Source organism: Fringilla coelebs (assembly GCF_963513975.1).
Source record: "Fringilla coelebs genome assembly, chromosome: 3".
NCBI lineage: Eukaryota > Metazoa > Chordata > Aves > Passeriformes > Fringillidae > Fringilla > Fringilla coelebs.
Window position 1 is genome coordinate 25,678,077 of NC_140030.1, and position 23,480 is coordinate 25,701,556.

The window sequence follows — 23,480 nt, forward strand, 5'->3', positions numbered from 1 at the left end:
ATTCCAATTAAAATCAAGGCACTCTAAGTAGAGGAGCATTGTGCTGCTATGTGATTGCCTTTAAATGCCCCTGTTCAAAGCACCATAAATACCTTTAACAGAGGACACATTTCCTTACAGGAATAACATGCTTATTCTTCTATGATGCCTTCTTAGGTCCTCACACTGTCACACATCTACACTACCTCAGGGCAAGCCTCGCTTTCCAGAGTATATGAAATATTGCTGTAGAACAAAATACAGCAATAGGTAATGTTTAAGATTAAATGTTTGAAGTTGCTCATTGTCTGGAGTCCACATACTGGAGTAAAAACTGCTCCCAAGGGAGCCAATGGCACAGTTACATTAGTTCAAAGGGAGCTAGATCAAACCCTAGTCCTTCTAAACTGATATATAAATTATTATTAGATACAAATACATCAAAAGTATATGGATAAAAATAAGCCCATGCATAACTTAACAATTAATTTAAAAGTCAACACTTAATTGCAAATGCTAGAATTTTATCTCTTGCAATCTCCAAGGAATAAATAACATTAAATAAGATCTATGCTGAGAGCTAATTGCAAACAATGGACTGAACAAAAAAGAGAATGAATTAATACATTAATATATTAAGTCTATAATAGGGAACATATTGATTCTAGTGGTTCTAATTCATTGTGCAGTCATTGCATGGCAGACTTAGTTCTCCTTATAATCATTCTTTCATAGAAGAGCATCTATATAAACCATTTTCTTAAAACCCAACACACATAGAAGCATGTGCTCAACTGGTTAAAAAGGTTTGTATGCCATCAAAATATCGATATGCTCAAGCTAGCCTATATTCCATGCATATTTAATTTATTGGTTTCAGTTATTCTCTTTCCTGTTCCCAATTAGTCATGAAGTCTGAATGCATTAAAGAGGATCAAATAAACTTAAAACCTGTGGCACAGTTTTTATTGACTTGAATTTGCTTATTTATTTATTTATTTCCTTACTGGCAGAGAGATTTTTCTGATGCAATTCATCATTATCCTTTAAAACATTGCACGATTTCCTCCTCTTTTGCAGCTTTAACTTGTGGCATTTTTCACTAGCTTTTCTCACTGGTTCCTGGTTACTTTACTCCCTCATCTACACTTAAATTGAACACCAAAAAAGTCCCCAGTTTGCTTGCTGAGCTGCTTTGTAAATGGCTCCAGATCATACTAAGCAGTGTGGTTTACCTCCAAATGGAGGATTTTTGAAAAAACGTGTACACAATGAAAAAACTACAATTGTGCATATTTCCAGGGAAAATAACAAAAACTCCTTTACACCATGAACTGATGACATTCTTCAAGAGTTATTTTTATTTACATTTTTAGAAGGATTACATCTTCAAAGAAAAAGACCTTTTAGAATTAGTCCAGAAAATACAACAGCAAAAAATTTTGAGAAAAACTGAAATACTCTTCTGTCCACCCATAAGACAGTAGGCATAGCTAAACAATTGAATTGCAAAATAGAGGAGGAAATACTGATACTTCAGTTGCCCTCAATGCCTAAAGCAAACTGGGGACCACGTTGAAGTGGAATTTTATGGAAGTTGTGACCAACACAGTTTGCAGCAGCTGTCAGAATAAACTGGGAGGAGAGTGCACAAAGCTCATTTAGATGCACCAGCACAACAAGGAATCAGTCTTAATTTATTTAACAAGGTGGGGGGGGGGGGGGGGGGGGGGGCGGAAGCAGCTTTTTCTGAGTGTGTTTCAAAATCAAAAGGTGTTAAGTTGAGAATTTTTTTAAAAGCTACTACCATTAGACTAACACCAGGTGCCTCATCCTTTAATACCAAGGTAGAGCTACAAAGTACTCATTTCTAAAAGCAGAGGTGGGGAATTTGAAATGGCATTTTAACTGCATGGCTGGAAGAGAAGATACTGAGAGGAGTGCTATCTAAAATGATAACCACTTGTGTCAGTAAAGTGCCAGCTTTCAGCAAGGAATGACTGCACCCTATCAGGAATAGTCGATCCTGCTGCCATTAAGGTCATACCTGAACATTTCACAAAGCAATCGACCTAAGAGGCCATTTGCAACCCCTTGCTGCCTGAAGGACACACAGGAATCAATAACTTCAGGTTTCTATTCTGAATTATTCATTCGGTCCTTGCACAAGCAAAAAGCTGTTCTCTCTCTTGCTAATGCACTACCACTGCAACACAGTACATGGTTTTGAACACTGGGCTTTAAAACAATAGCTTTCGAAAGCATTTTGTCCTGCTACTTACAAAAGCTTTCTGGTTAATTACACCTTTCAAAGTGACTTGGAGCAACTAATGAATGTGGAGGGGTGCTGCCCATTGCTCCCATCAGCAGCTTGTTTCTCCTGGTGTATGGTCAGCCAAGGGTCCCAAAACCCAGCCCACACTGTGGGTGGCACCTGGGGGCTGGGGTCTCTGTCCGTGCCATGAAGGGGACAGCTCTCCCTCTCCAGGGAGCTGCCCAGGCACACAGAGTGTTGCTAGAAGGCCAATGAAGAGGTTCTCTACAACTTTTTATTCCATGAAAAGGAAGAAACATTTTTCCTTGAAGGGAATACCTGGATGTTCACTATACCACTGACCAGTCTCTGCTTGACTTGCCTTTAGTTCTATTTTCTGTACATCATAGGTTCTAATAAACAAACAAAGTATTTCAAAATAGCCCACTTAATCTCTCAGAACTAGGACCTGGCACTACAAAAATATTTTTTAATTGATTTGAAAAAGAAAATCAACAACAAAGATAAATTCATCTGCTTTTATTCTGTTTACATCAACAGCTTCTTTTATTTTCTGATTTTTATTTCATCCTCCACCTGTGTTTCACACTGGCCTCACTATTTCCTTAAGTTTTGGGGTTTTGAATTCAAAGGATGTCAGGAAGAATTTGTGGGCTTTCATGGAGGCTGGATTTCTCCTTGGGCACTTTAGGACCATGAGAACACTACACTAGAATAAAACTTGCAGCCACAAATTTACCTGTCCTTGTCACATCAAGGGTTACTTACTGCTCAAGCAGGATTTAACACCCTATTTTTACAGCAGCAGAGTGAAACACTTGCTGGAAGCAGAGGCTGCTTCCAAGAAGAGAGGAGACCTCTGCCCCACCACCACACTACACTGGCATGTGAATTCTCCCTGGAAGCTCATTCCACAGCAGCAGGCAAGTCTGAAGTCCAATATCTCACCTCTCCAGTCTGTATGTCAACAAGACATGAAAGATAACATTTAAACTGGAGCCACACCATCAGACAGCAAACAGCAGCCTTAGCAAGTCTAAAGCTCCAACTAGTCCTCAGAAAATCTGTTATCAATTCAAAAGAAAAATTTCAGCATTAAAAAATTTAGTGACAGTCCACTTGACCTTAAACTGTGGAATTCAAAGATAACTTAAACAGCTGCATTTTGCAAATAACACACTGAATACCTGTCAAAAACTAGGTATCTCAGGAACATGAGCAGGAAATATTTCTGCAATGACTATGTTTCTATTTTAGCAAAGCACATAACATGCTTTACTGCTCAACTAAACTGACAAGGGACTAACACTGAATTTTAAATATTATGCACTTACACCTTTTGAATCTAATGCAACTAGAGATGGGCTACAGACAGCAGAAGGGTAAATATTTATAGTCATCTTGTTGTTTGTGGTTACTCAGTAAATCCCATAAATATAGAACTTAATTAGAAGAGTGACAGTAGGCTTCCATGCCATTCCCTTAAAAAATATGGGAATTCATAAAAGCATCATTGCTGCTGACCTAGAATAAAACCTCTCGGATATAATGGTATAAAAGCATGAAAATTCAGGACTTTCTCAAGGACTGCAGGAAAATAGGAGTTTAATTAGAATGAGAAAAGAAATCACTAAATAAGAAAGGAAAATGTGAAAAGAGATGAGAAAAGAGGAAAAAAACCAGCAAAAGAATAATCAGGGTACAGAGAAAATAACAGGAAAAAGAAAGCAAAGAACACAAATAGGAGGGAAAAAAGTTGAAATTAAAATGTGATCCATCCCCAAGCCCATGATGGGGACATGTCCACACGTGTGGTCTGGTCCTTCCCAAGAACTCTCATCATTTTCATTATCATCTTTTCTGCTTCTTGTTGAACTCTACACATGACAGACAAAGCACAATGACTTCCTGTTACAGTCAGTGGAGCAAAAGAATTTCTAAGATAAAATTCAAATTTAAAATTCATCCTCTTAGGTAGATGTCTTAGTGGAGGGACATTTAAAAGGGCCTGTTCCCTCAGTTATCTACTGAAGAAGTCTGGGTAACCAGCTCAAATAAACCTACTGCAATGCCTGAAATGAGACAATTCCCATCTTGGTTTGTCTGAAAGAAGGTATTGGCAGTGAACGTGCAAATATGAGTTGAATATGATTTGTATTAAATATGAGGCAGCTGAAAATGAGGGCTCAACTTCAAGTCAGGAGAGGTCCATTGTCTCTGCTAGAAATGTACTCATTTACTGTGCTATTTTCCTACAATCCCTCCACATTATACTGTTTTCTAAATATGCCCTTACATCTTAAGACAGAGAATACTCAAAAGATAGATTTTAATTCCCATACAAGTCACTGTTCTAGAAACAAGAACAGAAATCTGTCTAAGAACAGAAATCTGACAACTGTATCATCACCTGCTTTCAAACTATTTCCAGAAGACAAAGTTGAGCTGTTACATGAATTCCAAGTTAATGCAAGAGCTACAGTCAAACTATATTTGTGTGAGCTAGCAACTCTTAAATTGAATTTTAAAGTGAGCAATCTAAGATGAAGATCAAGGCCAGCAACACACACAGTCAACACACCCCATCTGTCTCTTCTATCTGTATCTATTCCTCTGCAATCACCCAACCCAGAACTATTTGGAAATGAAGGCCTAAGGCCACTGACCTTGGCAAGCAATGCAAAAGGATTTAGAGTGAACTCTTTACCCTCATTTCTTCACGGGTTTAGAATCTAAATCTCTTTTAAGCTACTCCCAAGAGCTTGACAGCGTGGCAATGATGACTGTGCATATTTTAGAAATGTGTAAAATGGAGTTGTATAGAAATATAATTTTCAGTACACTGCTCTTCTGTAAAATAGCACACTATTTTTAGCCCACATTAAAGGATTGCTCTCCAAAAAGCTTCAGACAGGCTTTTCTGCATCCCACAGAAAACTAAAGCTGCATTTTTAAAATGCTTCTTTAATACACAAAAACTTGAGTAGTTCCTATAAACATGACAACAATTACCCTCAATTAGATGAAGAAATGCCTGATTGTTGATTTGGATATTACATTTCACTTCCAGAGTCCTGGCAACCTTCCTGGATGCTTTTTTCCCCTTTAATTTCTCTGAAATATTCTACAATGGATACATTTCTTACATTATAAACAAGAGGCAAAATTCATTAAAGGAAGGCTGCAGAACTGCCTTTTGTCTTTTCTCATTAGCAAGTAAAATTTTCTGCAGCGACATGGGGCCACTTGAATGTTTTAGGAATAAATGGAGGAGGCTTCTGCATAGAAAAGGTCCCTGGAGCAGCTGTTTCTAGGTACAGCATGCTTCCCTTGGGTCTAATAAAGTCACAAAGTGAAACCTATTGGTATGAGCAGTTCTGTGACTCCAGACTCACCCTGCCCACAGAAAGGTGCTGCACAGGGGCTGATGGCAAGATGATGGCTCAGTCATGATGAGAAGGACCAAAAGGGCCCTCTGCAAGAGAGGTCTCTTGCAAAAGACAAATGTGAGTCCAATTCCAATTCTGAGCCTGGTTAGTTTCCCACATCACACCATTTCCAAGAGCTACATACATTCCAAAACTTTAAAAGATATGGGGAAAAAAAGGTAGTTTTAAACATCCACAACCCTGTAGAAATTCTCTTTTGTTTCAGCATCCAATATTGCTCAAATACCCATAAGAGAGAAATAATGAAGTTGTTCCCTAAAAAACTCCATTTTTCTCTAAACATGAATACAAGGAGATCTTTCCAACAGTATTTGAACATTGCACTCATTAATTAAGTCTCAATTCTGACAGGTTTTATTTTTATCAACTCAGATACATTTTTATTTAATGTGACTTTTGCATGAATTTAACCTCAGAGTGAGGGGGGATATCAAAGGAAGTTATGTCAATTAATTATACAATCTGTTTCTCCAGAGACAGCAAATTTAGAACTGAAGGGCCATGCAATAAAGGTGAACTCACAGCTTTTAGTTCTCTGTCAACTAAAATCTGTACATGGTGTTAAAATAATACGCTCTGTCCCTGAAGCAAAGTTCACTGCTATTCAAGAGAAAGATATTGAAAAGTGACTTTTGCCCCTGGAAAACCTCTTTTTCTAATCCATGAGCAGCATATTGATGCCACAGGATGATCTAGAGATCGCTCTCTCAAGGTCATTCCCCTCTCCTCAGTTTGGTACTTCACATCTTTTTTTCCTTCATTTGCCCTAGCTGTGGCACTACAGCCATGACACTCTAATTCCAAAAACAAGCCAAGCCTTGTAGAAAGAAATCAACTTTGACTAATTTTAATTTCAAATTCAAGTCCTTCATCAGATCACCTTGAGGCAGCATTTCAACTCCCCCATGACTCCTCAAAGGCAAAGCACATGCATAAACCTCACAATTTAACATCTTCCTTACATGGAACACAGCTGCATCCTGAAATCAAACATGTAGTAAAAGACACAATCACTGCTGTAGCAATCAGTCATCCAGACATGACAGAAATAACAACTGACCTTCATGAGATGCTGATTTATCCATTTTGTGAATGTCTTCTTTTGTACTTTGTCACGCTCATCTAGAGGTAAAAAGGAAAAACAAATGTTTTAACAGCTCTACAAATGATGCAGAAGATTTTTTTATGAAGACCTCTAGAAAATTAATTTTCTGATAAATTTAAAAAAACAAAATAGCCTTCAAAAGCTCCAAAATGTCTAATCAAAATAATAGCACAGAAATTTTTTTTTTCAGAACATCACAACATGATATGAAAAATTTTCTTGACACTCCAGGTGAGTTCTCCAGGGCAACAGCCCCTCAGGTATTACAGTAGCCTACTTCTAAAAATCTAACTGCTTATAAGAAGTCAACTGGCACTCAAAATGTACTGAATAGGCCATGGCAAACTCTTAAGAACTATAAATGCTACTCATGGTCCATATAATCAAGTTATTACTAGTGTATTAAGCAATAGAAAATTTGTTGCAATATGAAAGCTAACTTTTTTGATCATTATGCTTTTCAACTGGCAGAGCACCCTTGTTCAAACACACATGGGCTCAGTACAGCCAGAGAAAGGACTCTTAACCCTCTACAAAATAAACAGGGATGTCCACTAACCCAGATATGGGGCCCAGCCACTGCCAGCAGTTTGCTCCCTGGTGTGGCAGCTAGCATCAATGATTGCCCACGAAATGCTGGGGAGAAATAATAAATGCAATAGACTCAGGGTAAGAAAGCATCCCACTTAGGGGCAGGGAGCACAAGTGTGTGTTCTGCCAAGCCACACTGGAGAAAATCTATCCACCACCCCAGCACAAGAGTTATCTCCAGCTACTTGAGCAGGGCCACAGCCAGCACAACTGCTACAGAGCCTGGTCACAGAGCTCCCAAAGCAGGAGTCACAGTGTGTTAGGACTGGGACCACCTGTGCAGGTCTAAAATAGCAAGAGCCCTTCAGCCCTGTACAACACAACTGCAGCTGCTTCATTGACTCAGGCTATTGGCAGTGTGGCTGAGAATGAGCAATGAGCTCAGGTAGCAAAACAAAATCCCTATGTACCCAGTGCCATCACTAAAAGGCTGAACCAGGTCCTGTATTTTACATTAAAAAATACAGTTTTCAGGTTGGTCAAATATAACAATTAATAAATTAAAATAAATTCACAGAAGGTCTTGCAAATCTCTAGTGTGATACTGAAGTCTTTCAAAACAGCAAGACATTATACAAGAGTTCATCCTGGGCCAAAACTGAGCACCTTATGGGGTTCATAACAGTAGTGGGAAATGACTACTGAGGGACAGAAGCAAAAACAAAACCAGTAAAAGCCTGTGAAGCCTTTGCACAGTCCTCTAATGTGACTCACAGGCTTTCTACATGCTCATTCATATCTTTGCATTTAATAGTCATAGATACATTTTGTCCTGGTTTTTTTCCAATCCTTTTTAACACACCTATAACTTTGAGAGCCACAGCTCACTGTAGCAATGAAACCTTCAGGCAGTATGTGAAGCATGCTTGTACCTTTGGCTCTCTACAGAAGAGTTGCTGTTTCCTAAATGCTTTTTCCACACCCCTCAAGATATTCCAGGCTTCTGGCATATTCTTTTTTTCCCCACTTCACAGCTCTACAGTCTCTTATTCTATTTGAAGACCCAAATAAAGAGGAGAAAGAGAAACTAGAGAGCAAAGCTGTACTACTGGGAAAAAAAAAAAAAAATCTGGCAGATTAAGAAAATCTTTTGCTTTTTACCTGCATTTCTCCATAGCCTTCATCTAGCAAGAGACCATTTCTGATATAAGTTATTTACCATAATAAGGTGGAAGCTTTGATCAAGTAAATGTAGAAAATAGAAAATATCAGAAAGAAAATCATTGCAGAAACACTTTCACTTTTAACTGTTTCATTAAGAACAGCTCTTTTAAAAAGAGCACAAAGTTTCTCAACTGCAGAATTTCACAATGTGTACAAAGTGTCTTTTTTAGTAAGGTAACCCCATCTAGTTTTGACCAAGTACACAGAAGTTTACATTTTGGGAAATGTTACTTTGATGACAGAAAAACAAAAAGGTTGAAATATCCACTTTCTTGTATCATGTTAGAATACACAGTCACAATTCATTTCAACTCTGTTTTCAATTAAAATGCTAATACACAAAAGAATTGATGGTTACTACCCTTGTTCCTTTATATATACGTATATAATACACAAACACTCAGAAAAACTCTGTAACTGACAGATCCAAATGCATAAGGAAGAGGAAAGCTGACACCTGTCATGTTGTGACAAACACCGGTATTAAAGGGGGGAAAGGCCACTGAAACACCACAAATTATTTAAATCTAAAACCCAAAGGTTCCCAGAAAAGCAAATACACACTAAGAGGAAAAAATACAGTGCCAGCGTTCAGTGTGCTCGAGCTCAGAGCAGAGCACGCCAAATGAGACTCCCCAGATGAAGCAGAAAGCAGGTAAATGCCCACATAACCACCAGCTAAGGAAGGAAACCCACAGAAAGGCCCTTGAGAGAAGCCTCCCCGCAGAGAGCTGTGCCCTGTCCCGCAGGCAGCCCTGCCAGCCCGCGCCCGGCCGCGTTACTGACCCATGCAGCACATGATTCCCACCAGCTCTGCATCCTGCAGCTCCTGGCCTTCACCACACTCCCTCATTCTGCCCTTCAAGACTTCAGAGCTTCCTTTCTTTTCAGGAAAGGAGAGCCAAGGAGTGACCAGGGCTTCTCCTGGCTGACACAGAGAAGCAACACCCCTTTTTTAAAAAAACAGGAGCAAACAGCCCATGTGCTGCCTAAGCAATCAAAACTGTGAGCCCTCTGGCTTTAACTCACAACAAGATACAAATTAAGGATCTGTGTTTGAGGGTTGGGGGTTTTTTTTAACTTTTAGGTGCACTAATAGACATTTGAGTACAAAAGTTGAGCTTTCCAAACAAGGAAGTCTGTTTTTTTCCTCTCCCAGCAGTGAGCAGCAAGGAAAGAGTCACCCTAAACCAGATACTCATTAAGGTAATTTAAGAATGCAGGTGAAGCAGGAGTTGCAGAAAGAAAGCACATATTGCTAGATAATCTGATCTACAGATTATCACAATAAACCCTCTGTGGTTAATTAATCAACTTAAGCTCATCCACTCTTACGTGCAGACATTATTCTGATATATCAGACAAACTCAAAGTCTTTTATGCTTTATGTGCCTGGAAAGTAGCTCAGTAAATTGTCTCCAGTCTGAATAACCTGTTAAAAACAGGTAAATAACTGTTAAAAAACAGTTGTTGTAACTAAGGTCTCCTTCTGTGCGTTTTTGTCATTCCTCAATTCCAAGCACAAACTCAGGAGCCATATCCTTCTAACACCAATGCTCCCTTCCACAAATCACTAAAAATTACAGGGCTCAGAGTGTCTGGAAATCAGAGCTGTTTCTCTGGAAGTCAAGTTCACTATCAGGATTGCAGCAAAGGCAACATATGACATGAATGCCTTTTCAATGCTCTCCTGGGGAGAATCACAGACCTGCTTAGGTTGAAGACCTTTAACAAGTTAAACTGCCAAGTCCACCACTAAACCATGTCCCTGAGTGCCACATCTAAAAGTCTTTTAAATACCTCCAGAGACGGTGATTCAGCTATCTTCCTGGACAGCCTTGTCCAACGTTTGCAACCTTTCTGTGAAGAAATTCCTCCTAATGTCCAATCTCAACCTCCCCTGCTACAATATGAGGCCATTTCCTCTTGTCACTTGCTGCTTGGGAGAAGGGACCAACCCCACCTTGTTACAGCTTCTTTTCAGGCAGTTGTAGAGAGCACTAAGATCCCCTCTGAGCCTCCTCCTCTCCAGGCTGAACACCCCCAGCTCCCTCAGCTGCTCCTCACAGCACTTGTGCTCCAGACCCTTCCCCAGCTCCGCTGCCCTTCCCTGGACTCACTGCAGCCCCTCAATGTCTTTCTCACAGTGAGGGGCCCAGAACTGGACCCAGTGCTGGAGCTGTGGCCTCAGCAGTGCTGAGTGCAGGGGGACAATCCCTGCCCTGCTCCTGCTGGCCACACTATTGCTGAGACAGGCCAGGGTGCCACTGGCCCTCCTGCCCACCTGGGCACACTCTGGATCATGCTCAGCCACTGCTGACCAGCACCCCCAGGTCCTTTCCACCAGGCAGCTTTCCAGCCACTCTGCCCCCCAGCCTGTAGCCCTGAACAGGGTCGTTGGGGCTCTCATGCAGATGCCACCGAGTGCTCCTCTCCACCTCAAGACAAACTTGAATCTTCTCTGAGCAACCACACCAGATGCCACCAGCTTGAATGCACAGAAAAACGTGCCTGTCTCCACAGTGACATAAGGAAATGCAAAATGAGTGCAGGAATACAAACTCATTCTCCAGATGAGCTGCCAATTTCTGCTTTCTTCATTCTAATGGTGACAATATCAAAGTTGGGAGTTCCTACACCTAGCGACGGACTTTGAAAAAGAAATCTCCTTTTCTTAGGCAGCTTTTGGCATTGCTAAGTTATGTTTGCTTTTTCTGCTGATACTGTTTTGCATACATGAATGGCCAGATAGTCAACAGGTTTTTCTGCATATGCCCAGGTGTTTGCAAAAACACTGATAGGTGGTTTTCCAATATTTATATAAGAAAACTCATGTCATACATCTCACATTTACACGCATATACAAATGTACTAGTTTTTCTATACATATTGTTGCTATTTATAATATGGACTGTATTGTTTAGTACTTTTTTAGAAAACAGATGTCTATAGCATAGAAGAAATGCTACTCATTTAAGAAACAGTTATTCAATAATGTATTTCATGTTGTTGTTGAAAATGGAGCACCAATTCATTCATCATTTTTCCAGCTCTGAACACAAAATTCATTTCATGATAGGTTTTTCCCTGGTACTGCTAACATTCCTTCTGTAAGCTAGACCCTGGTATCTCCAACATCACATTCAGAAATAGAGCATAATATTATATGGTTTCTTGAGAAAGTATTTGTTTTAGGGTGTTACCCAGAATCACAAAATATGTAAGAAATAGGGAACAAATACATCTCTCCAGTCTGAAACACCTTATCTTTGAGGCTCCAGTTCATCCAAAGTTAATCCTTACTTCTCACAGGCCTTCCATGTCTATACCAATTATTCATTCTTGCTCATTAATTAGGAACTGAGGGACATTCAATAAAGCTGTCACCATCTGAAACAGTCTCCAGGAAGGTAAAATCTCACTTCAAACAAGGCTAGTGTGAAAAGTTGAAGCTACATGTTTTTCCAAAGGGGAGAGTTGAATAACCTTAATAGCAGGTTCTTATATCTTTCATATATTTAGTGAGCATTCTTAGTTATAGCTTACCTTAGATTAATTTAGGAGCAAATAAAACAAAACTCCATTATGAAAAAGTACTGACCAATGCTATCAACGGTCTGCTGTTGTGTCAAACTTCCATTAAGACACATAGTATGGAAAATCTTACATAATTTAGCAATGCCCTTCCCAGAATAAAAAAAACATATTTTCTTCTACAGTAAAAATAGCAAGCTATGGTAAGGTCCTGTAGAAATTCTAAGAAATACTGAAAAAAATACATTTAGAGGCTAGGTGGTTTTGTATATTTAACCTCAGTAGAGTAGTCAAGATAAATAAGTGTACAAGGGTGATAGTTGGAGGACCAAACCCAAACCTCTGCAATATTTAACCAATTAAAGGGACAGAGAGCTAGAACTGCAATGTGTGCTTAGTATTTGTAATGAAAATTTAGGTTGTTGGCTAAAGGATCTCTAAGTTCTTATTATCTTCACCTTCAAAAGTCCTGGGTAGATATAACAGTTTTCTCATAGTAACCTCACTATGATTCCAGCTTCTTCTTAGGCATTTGTTTCCTGTAATAGAATATTTTGCTACAGATAGTGCTTTATGTTTTATATTTCAAAAGAACACTTCATGCATTTTAATGCATAATGGTGCTATTTTTAAATCAGCTGTTGAGTAGGAGACATCTGTCATGCTTAAAAGCAACATTTTATATTTTACCCCCTCTATTTTTATATTTTTTTTAATTTGATCAGCCTCCTCTTAGACTTATGAAATCAGAACTCACAATATTTATTTATTTCCCTATTGGTATTCAAGTATCAGGACAGTTTAGGGAATAATGTCAGGAGTTTGTAGGAACTTGTCTTAGTCAACATCACATTATTTTTTTTGGTTTTGGAATTGAATGGAGGCCTTGTCATCCAGATACAAAACATGTGCATACCTAGAGACAGACTGGTAAGGTATACAGTTTAAATACAGAAGAAAGATAGTATGGGCATGGGGCAAGAGAGGCATCACGAGAAGTGCACACGTGAGAAGGAAGAATTCAAACTATATATATATAATTATACATATATTTAACAAGTGCAGATAGTGAAATCTGGATAAGAGATTTCAGATAAGTCATAATGATGATGTTTCATCCTGTTGAAAGAACTGAAAAAAAAAAAAATCCCAAGAGGCAGACAAGCAGTACACTAAGGATCCTTACACATAGGATATAGCCTACTATTTAAGAAACACAAGCAAAAACTAATGTTGTTAGGCATTCATAAGTAAGGCACAAATTCTTGAAATGTATCATTTAACTGAGGGTCATTTAAAAATAATGAAAACCTAAACCCCACTTTTAAATTCTTATTCATTCAGGTGAAATTATTTCATTCCTCTTTCCCACTTCCTGCTTATTCCATGACTTCCACATTCATGACAAACTTGAACTCCAGCTCATGTGGCCTAAGGATGGGAAGTTTCAACTACCACTTATGTGGTCCACACATACACAAAGAGGCATGAAAGATGCTGTCACTGCATATATATACATGGAGCTTTCCAGAGAAAAGAATGAGGCACAAGGAGCTCCTTTCCCACTGTGCTACTCCCACATACCTGAAACTTGAAACTGATGCAGTGCCACAGGGGAAAGTTGGGCTATTCAAGCAGTTTCCATCAGCAACCAGCATAACCTAGGGGAAAATTCTCACATCCAAAACGATTTTTATTTATGTTTAAACCCTTGAAGAAAAGCTTGCATTATGTGCTGGTGTTTCCATCACTGCTAGCAATATTTTTAACCACATACCACCCAAGGATGAGAAAAGTCCCACTGGATCCTTCTGTATTGCTCACTTCCAGCTGCCATGAGAGGGGGACCCTGCTGAGGTGAAGCAGGGCTTCCCCAATGTTTCTCACAGTCCATTCCCACCCTCACAAACAGAAATTTGACAATTGGGATCATCTATCCTGTGTTTTTCCAGAAAATGCATCCCACTCAATACTGCCCTGTGATGAGGACTGCACTGGCTTGGCAAGGTTCTTTCAAAAGGGTGGCTCCTCTCCTGCATTCCCTTAACCAAATCAACTCCCATAAAGCTTCACTTTGTACATCATGTCACATCAGATATGCACACAGCTATGGAAGAATTTCCAATTTACACCGATCCTAGCTTTGCATTGTTCATTTAAATAGCAATGAAATACAAACCTCAGTTTAGGTCTTCTCCTAATTTTTCTGGTTGCTTCCGTTAAGTCTGTGAAAAATTTAAGTCTCTGTCCAGTTTAATTTCCTCTGAAAACCAACCAAATCTCTTACACATTGGGATGAAAGGTCACATATACACCTGATCTGATTACAAAGATGAATCAGAATAAAAATGTTTGCCCACTTATTCTGACATCTGATTTCCCTTCATGCTCTATTTTTATTAAACTGTGAACTATATGCACGAAGAGCTAAGAATGAACTAGAAATTATAGGGTTTTCTTGGAATTTCAGTAAAATGAGACAAAACTTGCACTCATTGTGAAGTTAACAGCCACATTTCAGTAAGTTAAGCCCCCATTAGCTTCTGTTATTATGGTTCAGCCTTCATTAAATACAAAAATGTTTAGAACCTCTTGAATATTTTTTCAAACAGAATATTTTTATTTCTCTTTTACAAAAGAGTATTGGAAATTTTACTTGCCATGTTGTTTCTGTGAGTGCATTCAGCTATAAAAACACAAATGTTTTCAGAAAAAATGCTCTTTAAAGAAAGGAGCAATGTAATTTGTAGGCTGAATGTGAACTAAATTTGACAACAGACATAAATGCATCAAAGACTGGCAAGTCTTGTAAAAGTTGGCGGAAAATACATAATAAAAATACAAGGATTGAAAATAAACTGGGAAACTTCAGCATTTTTTTTTGCATTACATTCACTCATCAGTGAAATGGGCTTCCCAATGAAGTTTTCTTGAATGCAACAGCTGCAAATATAATCCAAAGATATTGTCTTTTCCTCTGTGCTTTACTTGATGCATGTTTGTTCAGCCAACTCCAGTGACCCATTTCAGCATGCTCCCAGCCTTCCAGGCAAAGGAACAAAACAAAAGTGCAGATCAATTCATGGAGAGAGGACTTAAAATAGTACAGAAGTTTCAATGTTGTGATCTGGAACAATACTTATCTTTGAAACTCTGCAGTTCTTTCCAATTAAGTATCAGGATAATCTGTTTGATTAATATGTCTACCTACTAAAATCTGAAATTGATTGTTTTGATATGTTAGTAGTATACTTGCAACGAAATTAAAAGACTTATGAAATAAAAGAAGTCCCTAATCACACGTAAATTCTTCTATTTGCTTTTGTAAAATGCCTTGCAAAATACAGCGCTCTGTCTGAAAGATATGTTGCTACCTTGCTGTAAAATAAAATCCAATGTTTAGACTCTCATGCCCACAATAATCCATTAAATTATTAGATAGGCTTATCAGATTTTCATACAGACTCAGCACTAAAATCATAACATTGGCTGCACCATCCCCTCCAGCTGCACACATACCAGTTCATGGCTTTTTTCTTCCACAAAAAACACAATGCTATAAACAAACAAAAAGCACAGTTCCCTGAGTCTAAGATACTGATCTAGCAGGAAGAACTCCAACAGTCAGCCAGGAGGAGAAGACTCCTCTGGAGTCCCAGGAGTTCAAGCTGCCCACGTGGCTTGGGTACACTTGCTTCCTGGACTGATGGAAGACCTCAGAGTCCTGTGACAGACTCTGGACATCCTTTAACAACCTATTTTGAGTAACTGTAGTAAAACAGTGGTTCCTGGGACCCTGAATTCACACTCCAGGCCACAGACAGATTTTTCAGCTTATGAACAACTGCTGTGGCTAAACCCTTCCCGGTTTCCAAAGTAGCTGCTTCCCAAGTGATCATACACAACAGCCTGAATGTCAGACAGGCTTGATTAACATCAATATTCACACCCCAGACTGACATAACTGACATCAAGAGATATTTGCTGAAACAAAACGTCTAAAGGCACAAAACAGAATAGTGTTTTATAGTCTGCTAAAAACAAAATGAGACTTTTTGATATTTTTGGAGGTCAGAATTTAACCCTAAGTGCAGACGAATGGGCCATCACCAAACTTCCATTGGTTCTGACAGAGGTATGGCCATCTCCAAAATCAAAACTAAGACCACGTAGACAAAAATCACACAAAAAAAATCTAAACTATAAAAATAATTGTCTCACCATTTAAGCTTGTGATATTATGTAATACCCCTAAAAACCCAACAAATGCAGATGAACATGAAACCACAATTGGCAGCAAATAAATGCTTTTGGTCTTTAAATCATTCAACAATTTGCAAATTGCACACCCATCTGGCTCCATAGGAAACTGCACTCAAATTTTCACTTGGACCACCTTTCTGCCACTACTTTGCATTTCTGCTTGAAGCAGGATGAAGAATTCAGCTGTCCTACATCTGAAACACTGCATTAAAACTGCAGGCCTGCCCGGCTTTACCATCCCATGCAGAAGATAATATGTAAAACTTAAACTACTGGAACAAGACCCATACTTCTGGTATTATTTGCAGGAATGTAAATTAATAATTTCCACTGTATGGAAGGAAATATTGCTCTATTTCAGTGTGTGCACAGACATCAAAACCAAGAGGAACCCTGAGGGATGACTTCAAAATTCATACTATCTCAGTCAGCCCTTTAGCATGGTTAAGTAGCTACTTCAAAACTAATCAGAAGAGAGACATGAAATTAAGTTCAAAAAGCATTTCCTCTAGTGTCTTCCAGTCCCAGCAATTAGTGTTCTAAAAGATTCAGAATCATAAATGAAACAAGGGTCCCAGCTGCTCAAAGTTGATAGCTGAAGAATTCGAAAGAAATCAACAAGAGATACAAGCAGATCACAGGAGATACACCAGGAGACAATGAATCAATAGTGGTTACCTATAAGCCTGTTCCACTTAGGAAGCAACAAAAGAACTCAATAGAGCAACCAACATTCTTTTTTAGGCATTTAAAAAACATCATTAACCAGTTCAGATTAACTGAAATCACAGAAGAAAATATTCTTGTCCTCTGGAGCATTGCAGGTCTCCATGTCTAGTTCTTTTATGCTGAGAGAGTCACTCCTGGGTAAGTTTTGCATTAGCACAATACCCTGTGAAAAAACACTCCCAAAGCTCAGTGACCTTCTACAGTATTTTCTTTTGTGCAGACCTCTTCCTTAAGCCCTAGAGCAGGACACATGTTTAACTATTACAAAGAGCCCAGTGAAGTAGAACTGCACAGATGGCAACTAGCAGTACTGGAAAACTATAATGAAAATAATCCATTTCCAATTCAATTCAATTTCCAGTATTTTTTGACTTCTTCCTTCTAAATGAGAGAGAATACCCATGTGAAAATATCACATCCATCTAACAAGACACATGGTAGATGGATGAAGTCCAACAAAAACCTCAGCAGGCAATACCTTGTCCGGCAAAATTTATTGTAGTGCCCTTGACTTGTGACTGTATCATGCCATGTTAAATTACCTCTCCAACCAGGATTTAAATTAATTTTTAAAAAAGTTTGTGTGCTTGATGTAAGGACTTGAACACACAATTGCCTGCCTCAAGAACTGTTTAGGTCAGACAAAGATTTTGCCATGAGATAAGCACAGAATGAAGTGACAACCCCCCAGCTGCTGCAAGGAGGTGTGGCTAGCACATCCTGGGTAATGTACCCAGAAAAAAATTCCCACTGTGGCAAACTGTGTGAAGAAGCAACTGCTCATACACCTATCATCAGTCAAATGAAGATCACCCCAAGTGACAGGACAGATGGCAGCTGTGACCACCAAACACCACCAAAGTCCCCCCACAATATTCCTCTGGGGATACCTGAAACTTGGACTGTAAGTTAAGCCATAGTGACAGGAACTTGAGATAAGACAGGTGGTATTATTGTCCAAGTGTTATCTCAGGCCTAGGAGGAGCTAAACAAAGCTGGGGAGAAGAATGCATCACTGATAATGGCAGAATTTATGGACCACAAGGAAAGCCAACTCAGCAACAGTGCCAAAGTCAGCTCAGACTGGGTAAAATGTAATTCCAGCAGTAGGAAATCACAATCACCAACACAAAAGAAGAGAAAGAGACTAAATAACATTAGCCAATAGAGTAAGAGTAATCAGTAGCCAATGAGCATTAACTCCTTTGTTGTCTAAAACGTATAAATAATGAAAAGTTTTGAATGACCTTGGCACCCCACCAGCAGGAAGCCCAGGGTGAAGAAGGATCAACAGATGGCCCTGGGTGGTGCCATGGGTGGTATCTATCTTCTGCCTAATCTGTCTTGCTCTTATCCTCTCTCTCCTGACACCCCCATTTTCTATTTCTATCTCTCTACTTCACATTTACTGTTAAACAAAATCAGCATTATTGACTTCAGCATGTGGTCTTGTTGCCACCTTAATCTGAGCACAGACAGCTCTCACTTATCAGATCACAGTGTTTGGCTGTTGTTTTTTGGTTGTTTGGGGGTTTTCATAAGCGATCAATGAAGCTCTGACACAAATTAAAATTGGGTTTTTTCAGCACCACATGACAGCCGATATGCTTTGAAATGGTGAACCAGGTTTTAACAGAAATCCCACACTGGAAAGACATGTCTAACTAAACAAAGGCTTATGAGACCAAAGCCTATTTCATCAATCCAGTGCAAACTCAGGTCACAGCAGCTTACTGTATGTACTGCATCACTGCACTAAGAAAACTGCCAGCATTTTCCCCAAATCCCCAGAAGCCAGTGGAGATCTATGCTGATTTTGTGTATGTCTGTCTTTTGATCAAGTCCTTCTGCTTTTCTTTTTATACTTGCCCTTGGAGAAAAAGCAGTGGGACATGTTCCAAGAGACCCATGTAAAGGTCCTGAGAGAAGAAAAGAAGAGCCAGAAGAGCATTCCCTTTGCAAGCTCTTCAGCCTCTCAGGGCCTCTGCTTGCATGGGGAGTGCTTACCCAGTCCCGAGTGCCACAGAGCGGAAGGGCTGGAGGGAGAGCAGCAATGTTTCCACGTGACACACACAGCTCTGAACAGCACAGTGCACAGGGCCATGACCTCAGCATCAGCTAACGCTATGAAACTGTAATGTAGCATACAAGGGCATGAACATGCCCACTAACAGACTCGAGAGAGCTTGGAAAGAGGGGATATGAGCAGAGATCTGTGCTGCTGGGCTTGGTTAAATCATTAGGTCTCTCCCCCTCCTCTGATCTTCAAACTCTGAGACACTTCTATTAAAGAAGAGTAATTTGGTTTGCATGTGATGTCAAAATAATGGGAACAAGAATCAAAACCACTGAGCATTTAAAATAAAATCTCACCAGCTGATGTTTACCCCACAGACGTATATGATACTGCTCCTCATTCATCTCTACCAGCACACTCACCCCTTGTTCTCCCTTCGGTTTCGTCAACAATGGAAGATTCTCTTCCACAACAAAGAAATATAAAAATAACTACTAGGATGTTTTCTGTGTTGTAGGAAGACAAAGAACTCACACATGGTTTGAAGCCACTATCAGATTTCCAGAAAATAAAAAAGAATCCCAGCCAATTCAATCTAAAGACTTGACCAAAAGAACACATTTTATTTGTAACACAAGTGTACAATAAATTCAAAATCTCAATGACTGCTTTTCTTGATTACCACACAAACCTAAAGTAAATACTTCCACTGAGTTTACCAGGTTTGAGCATATTGTTTCACTGGGAATACCTACAGCCTTAATCCATTTCATAAAGACTTACCAACAAAGCATTTTTTTCATTCATGTAAAGAGAAGCCAGTTGGCTGAACTATCATGCTGAGACTTGCAAAATGATCATTAGTAGAAAAATAGGAAAATTATTAAAGACTGGCATGTGACTGCTTTTCACATACAGGGTTGCTATACTGAATATGGAGCTTCTATACAGCATATACAGCTGCACAACCATCTGGAAAAACAATGGAAAGCAACTGGAAACAGCATGCTATAGAGGGAAGTCTACCTGAGCAGGCAGGTGGCCCTGATCATCAAATTATCTTTCCCATCTTAAATTCTTATTCTAGATTTTACAGAGAGCATGCAAATTTGCTGAGCATTTATCTAACTTCTGCACGCTCCCATTTAAGTCAGACTTACAATATATATTCACCATCTGTATCTAAATGTATTTCTGCCTTTAACATTACAGAGAGCTGTGAAAGTTCTATAAGATCACAAATTTTCAGCCCTTAATGAAACAAACAACTCACCTATGCAAATAAAAGAGGCAAACCACATAATTTCTCTGTGTGGCTACGCTGGTATGATTAAGTCAGTGTGAGAGCTGTTAACCCAGGACAGAAAAAGGAATAGTAGTGCTAATTAATTAGATATATATTATCCTGAAATAATTACCACTCTGAAAGTGACTTTCCATACAAACAGCCAATTAAAATAGCATATTTTTTCAGTTAACCATTTCCTTCCCATACTCATGGCTGCATTGACTAAGAAAATACAGTACCATTTGAATCATCTATTACGATCATGTAAAATTTATCAGTCCTGAGAAAATACTACAGGTTCTTGAACAAGGGGTCAGTGAGGCTTCAGGATGATATGAGGGCAGGTACCTGTTTATTCATTACATTTACTACAACCACCTTAATGTACCTTCCCATCTAACTGCATCACCACAGCCAGGGATTCTACTCTGCAGTGCAAGGAGCTGGGACACCTTTGCTCTTCTGATCCCCTGGAGCTTGGGACACCTCAACTCCCTCATGGACCTCTGATAACTTCCTGTGAATAGAAGCTCAGAGAAGTGTCACCACAGATGGAGATTTTAAGGTTTCAATGGAGATTAAAAGGTCAGTTCTGAGAATTCATTGCCAAGCATAAGCAGCAGCTGATAAAGAACAAACACAAGAACCACAAGCATAGGGAGTTTTGAAAATGGTACTGTCTGAAGAACATGAAAATTTGAGGAATGGGAAATGATATGGCAGAGAGAGCTGTGAGTGGTACTGGAGATAAAGACAAGAAGCTACACATTAAATAGTGAAAGAAGAGGATTCCAGGGCAGCAATATGCAAAGATAATGATTTCAGTAAAAATGAATGTTGAAGTCACTGGTTAAGCTTAGCATCTGGAGAGTTATAAAGATGGATCCTGTGGCAGTCAGTACAGGACTCAGACCTCTCTGGAGGAAAACTTATGCTGCATGCACAGAAAGAAAAGCAAGTTTCCAGAACCACTCCACAGTCTGAGAACAAGAGCTTGAGGAGAAGAGTCACATGTTTCAGCCTTAGAGGCTGGTAAGTGCTCTCAACAGTGACACACATGGGGGAAAAAAAAGGAAAGGTGACTGAACATGCCGACAGAAGTTTGTGGATCAATACAGCAGGGAGTTCTGAGTCAACTTCACTGCAGCAACAGATGTGACTGGGATGAATCAGACTGCCTGGAAATCCTGAATGGGAGGTAAGACACCAAAGAGCCATCACAATCTCAAAGGAGTAAGGAAAATAAGGACAAGAGGGACTCCATTCAAGGCAAAGCCACTGGAACAACTACAGAGAGCAACAAAAGCAAGGGAGGAAGGGAAGTGCAGTTAGTTGTTTCAGTGCAGTCACTCAAGCCAAACAAGATGAAGAAGGATTTAATAAAGTAAAGTCAATACAAAGCTCTGAACATGCCAAAACATTCCCTGGAAATAAACAAAGTTGTCACATAGAAAAATCACAGCTAAATGATGAATTTTATACATCTTTTATTTAAATATAATATTTGCAATATTTAATTATTTACAGAAAAAGCTAAGGAGTAGGAACACAGTGCAATTGTTCTTATTTTCTTTCATTTAAAGATGAAAGGATCACAGGATCTAAAAACCAAAACCAGACTTGACTTATCATGAAATATAACCTTACGAAGTCTAATGTATGCCAAGACAGGGAACACAAGCCAACAGGAGAAGGATGACAGTGAGGCAGGCTGAGTGACAGGCCACCTGCCTGTCTCAGGCAGAGGGTTTGATTACCACCACTGGGGTTGCCAGAACAAAATTTCACTCTCCATCCAAGTTAGAATATATTTTTAGTCTTTGAAAATATTACTGGACTATAAATGGATGTTGCTCTAATCGTTTTTTCTTTTAATTATTGCAATATAAAATTAACAGCACTTTTATGCACAGGGATTTGACATCCTAAAGGCAGAAATTGTATGCTAGGAAAGGTCAATCATGAACCCCACGAGCCTTGGTTAGCTCCCCCTGACAGGCACCAGCCAAGCAGCAGGGCAAGGAGTGTTCCTGACACAAGGTTGTGTCACAGAACTGAGGAAAGGAGACCAAGTGACAGCAATGACCACGGAGCACAAAAGGGGCTCCCAGAAGAAGCCACAGCAGCCACCATGCAAAAGGAAATGGAATCATGTGTTCAGCCACAGGGGAGATCTGCCTTCTCACTCACACTGCTCTCTTTCAAATAGGGAGGAAACACATCCCTACAGCAGATGGATGGACAAAGCTGCCCAATGTGGCAGAGCCAGAGCCACCTTCCTGAAACCAAGAGCAGAGCTCCATGAAGGCTAACAGCACAAGGACTGGTAAAGCAGCCCTGGTTTGTCTCTCTTCTCTTGTATGTCACCACAGTGCAAAGGACAAATCAAAGTCTTGTCTTACATATGCAATGATGCACATAAGAAACACCCCAAACAGAGTTTGTCAGGCCAAAATAGCTGTTTTGCAGCTTGCAAGCAAGGCCATGGCCAGTCCAGCCAGAGGGAATGTGGAAGGGTGTAAAGGAGGTCAGTTTATGGCACCTGGTCACACAGGTCAACACCAAGCAGGAGCTCCCTATCTGAAGTGCTGTATTGCCCACACTACTTTACTAAAAGCAAGGTCAGATGCCACTTCAGAGTCTCCCTAAGTGCCCCAGTCCTTTAAAAGGAGAAGCTTTTTTTTTAATCCAAAAGCTAAGAGTCCAAAGCTCTGCTTGTAAGCCTGAAATAGTTACAGCCTGAAATAAAAGGATCAAATTAATTACTGTCTGAAATTACTGTAACGAAATAAGAGACAAGTCTGCCTAGTCACAAGATGCTGACAAGGTATGAAATATTTGATTTTACAGTAGTCTGGTAGCAGTGCAACTACAGCTTGGGGGGAAGAGAAATTTATTTACCATTTCACAGGATTTTGTCAACAACCAGCTTGTTCTACACATCAGGACTATTTTACACTTGCTGCAACAAATCCAATCTCATGAAAGTTGTACTCCTTCATGTAAGGTACAGCTACAAATAAACAGTAAATCTGATTAAACGATTCCCTTGAAAATAAGCAATATTTTCTGCTATTAACAATGAA

At 39.4% G+C, this 23,480-nt stretch overlaps 1 protein-coding gene across 7 annotated transcripts in view; it reads right to left on the reverse strand.

Moving 5' to 3' along the window:
• LOC311152026 (dystonin-like) overlaps window positions 1-23,480 on the reverse strand; it is a 255,181-nt gene that overhangs the window by 194,533 nt on the left and 37,168 nt on the right. For all 7 annotated transcript variants that reach the window (XM_084202770.1, XM_084202771.1, XM_084202769.1 and 4 more), the window contains one exon: window positions 6,764-6,825. In XM_084202770.1, the coding sequence (XP_084058896.1) occupies window positions 6,764-6,825 (62 nt within the window). The remainder of the gene's footprint in view (window positions 1-6,763; window positions 6,826-23,480) is intronic.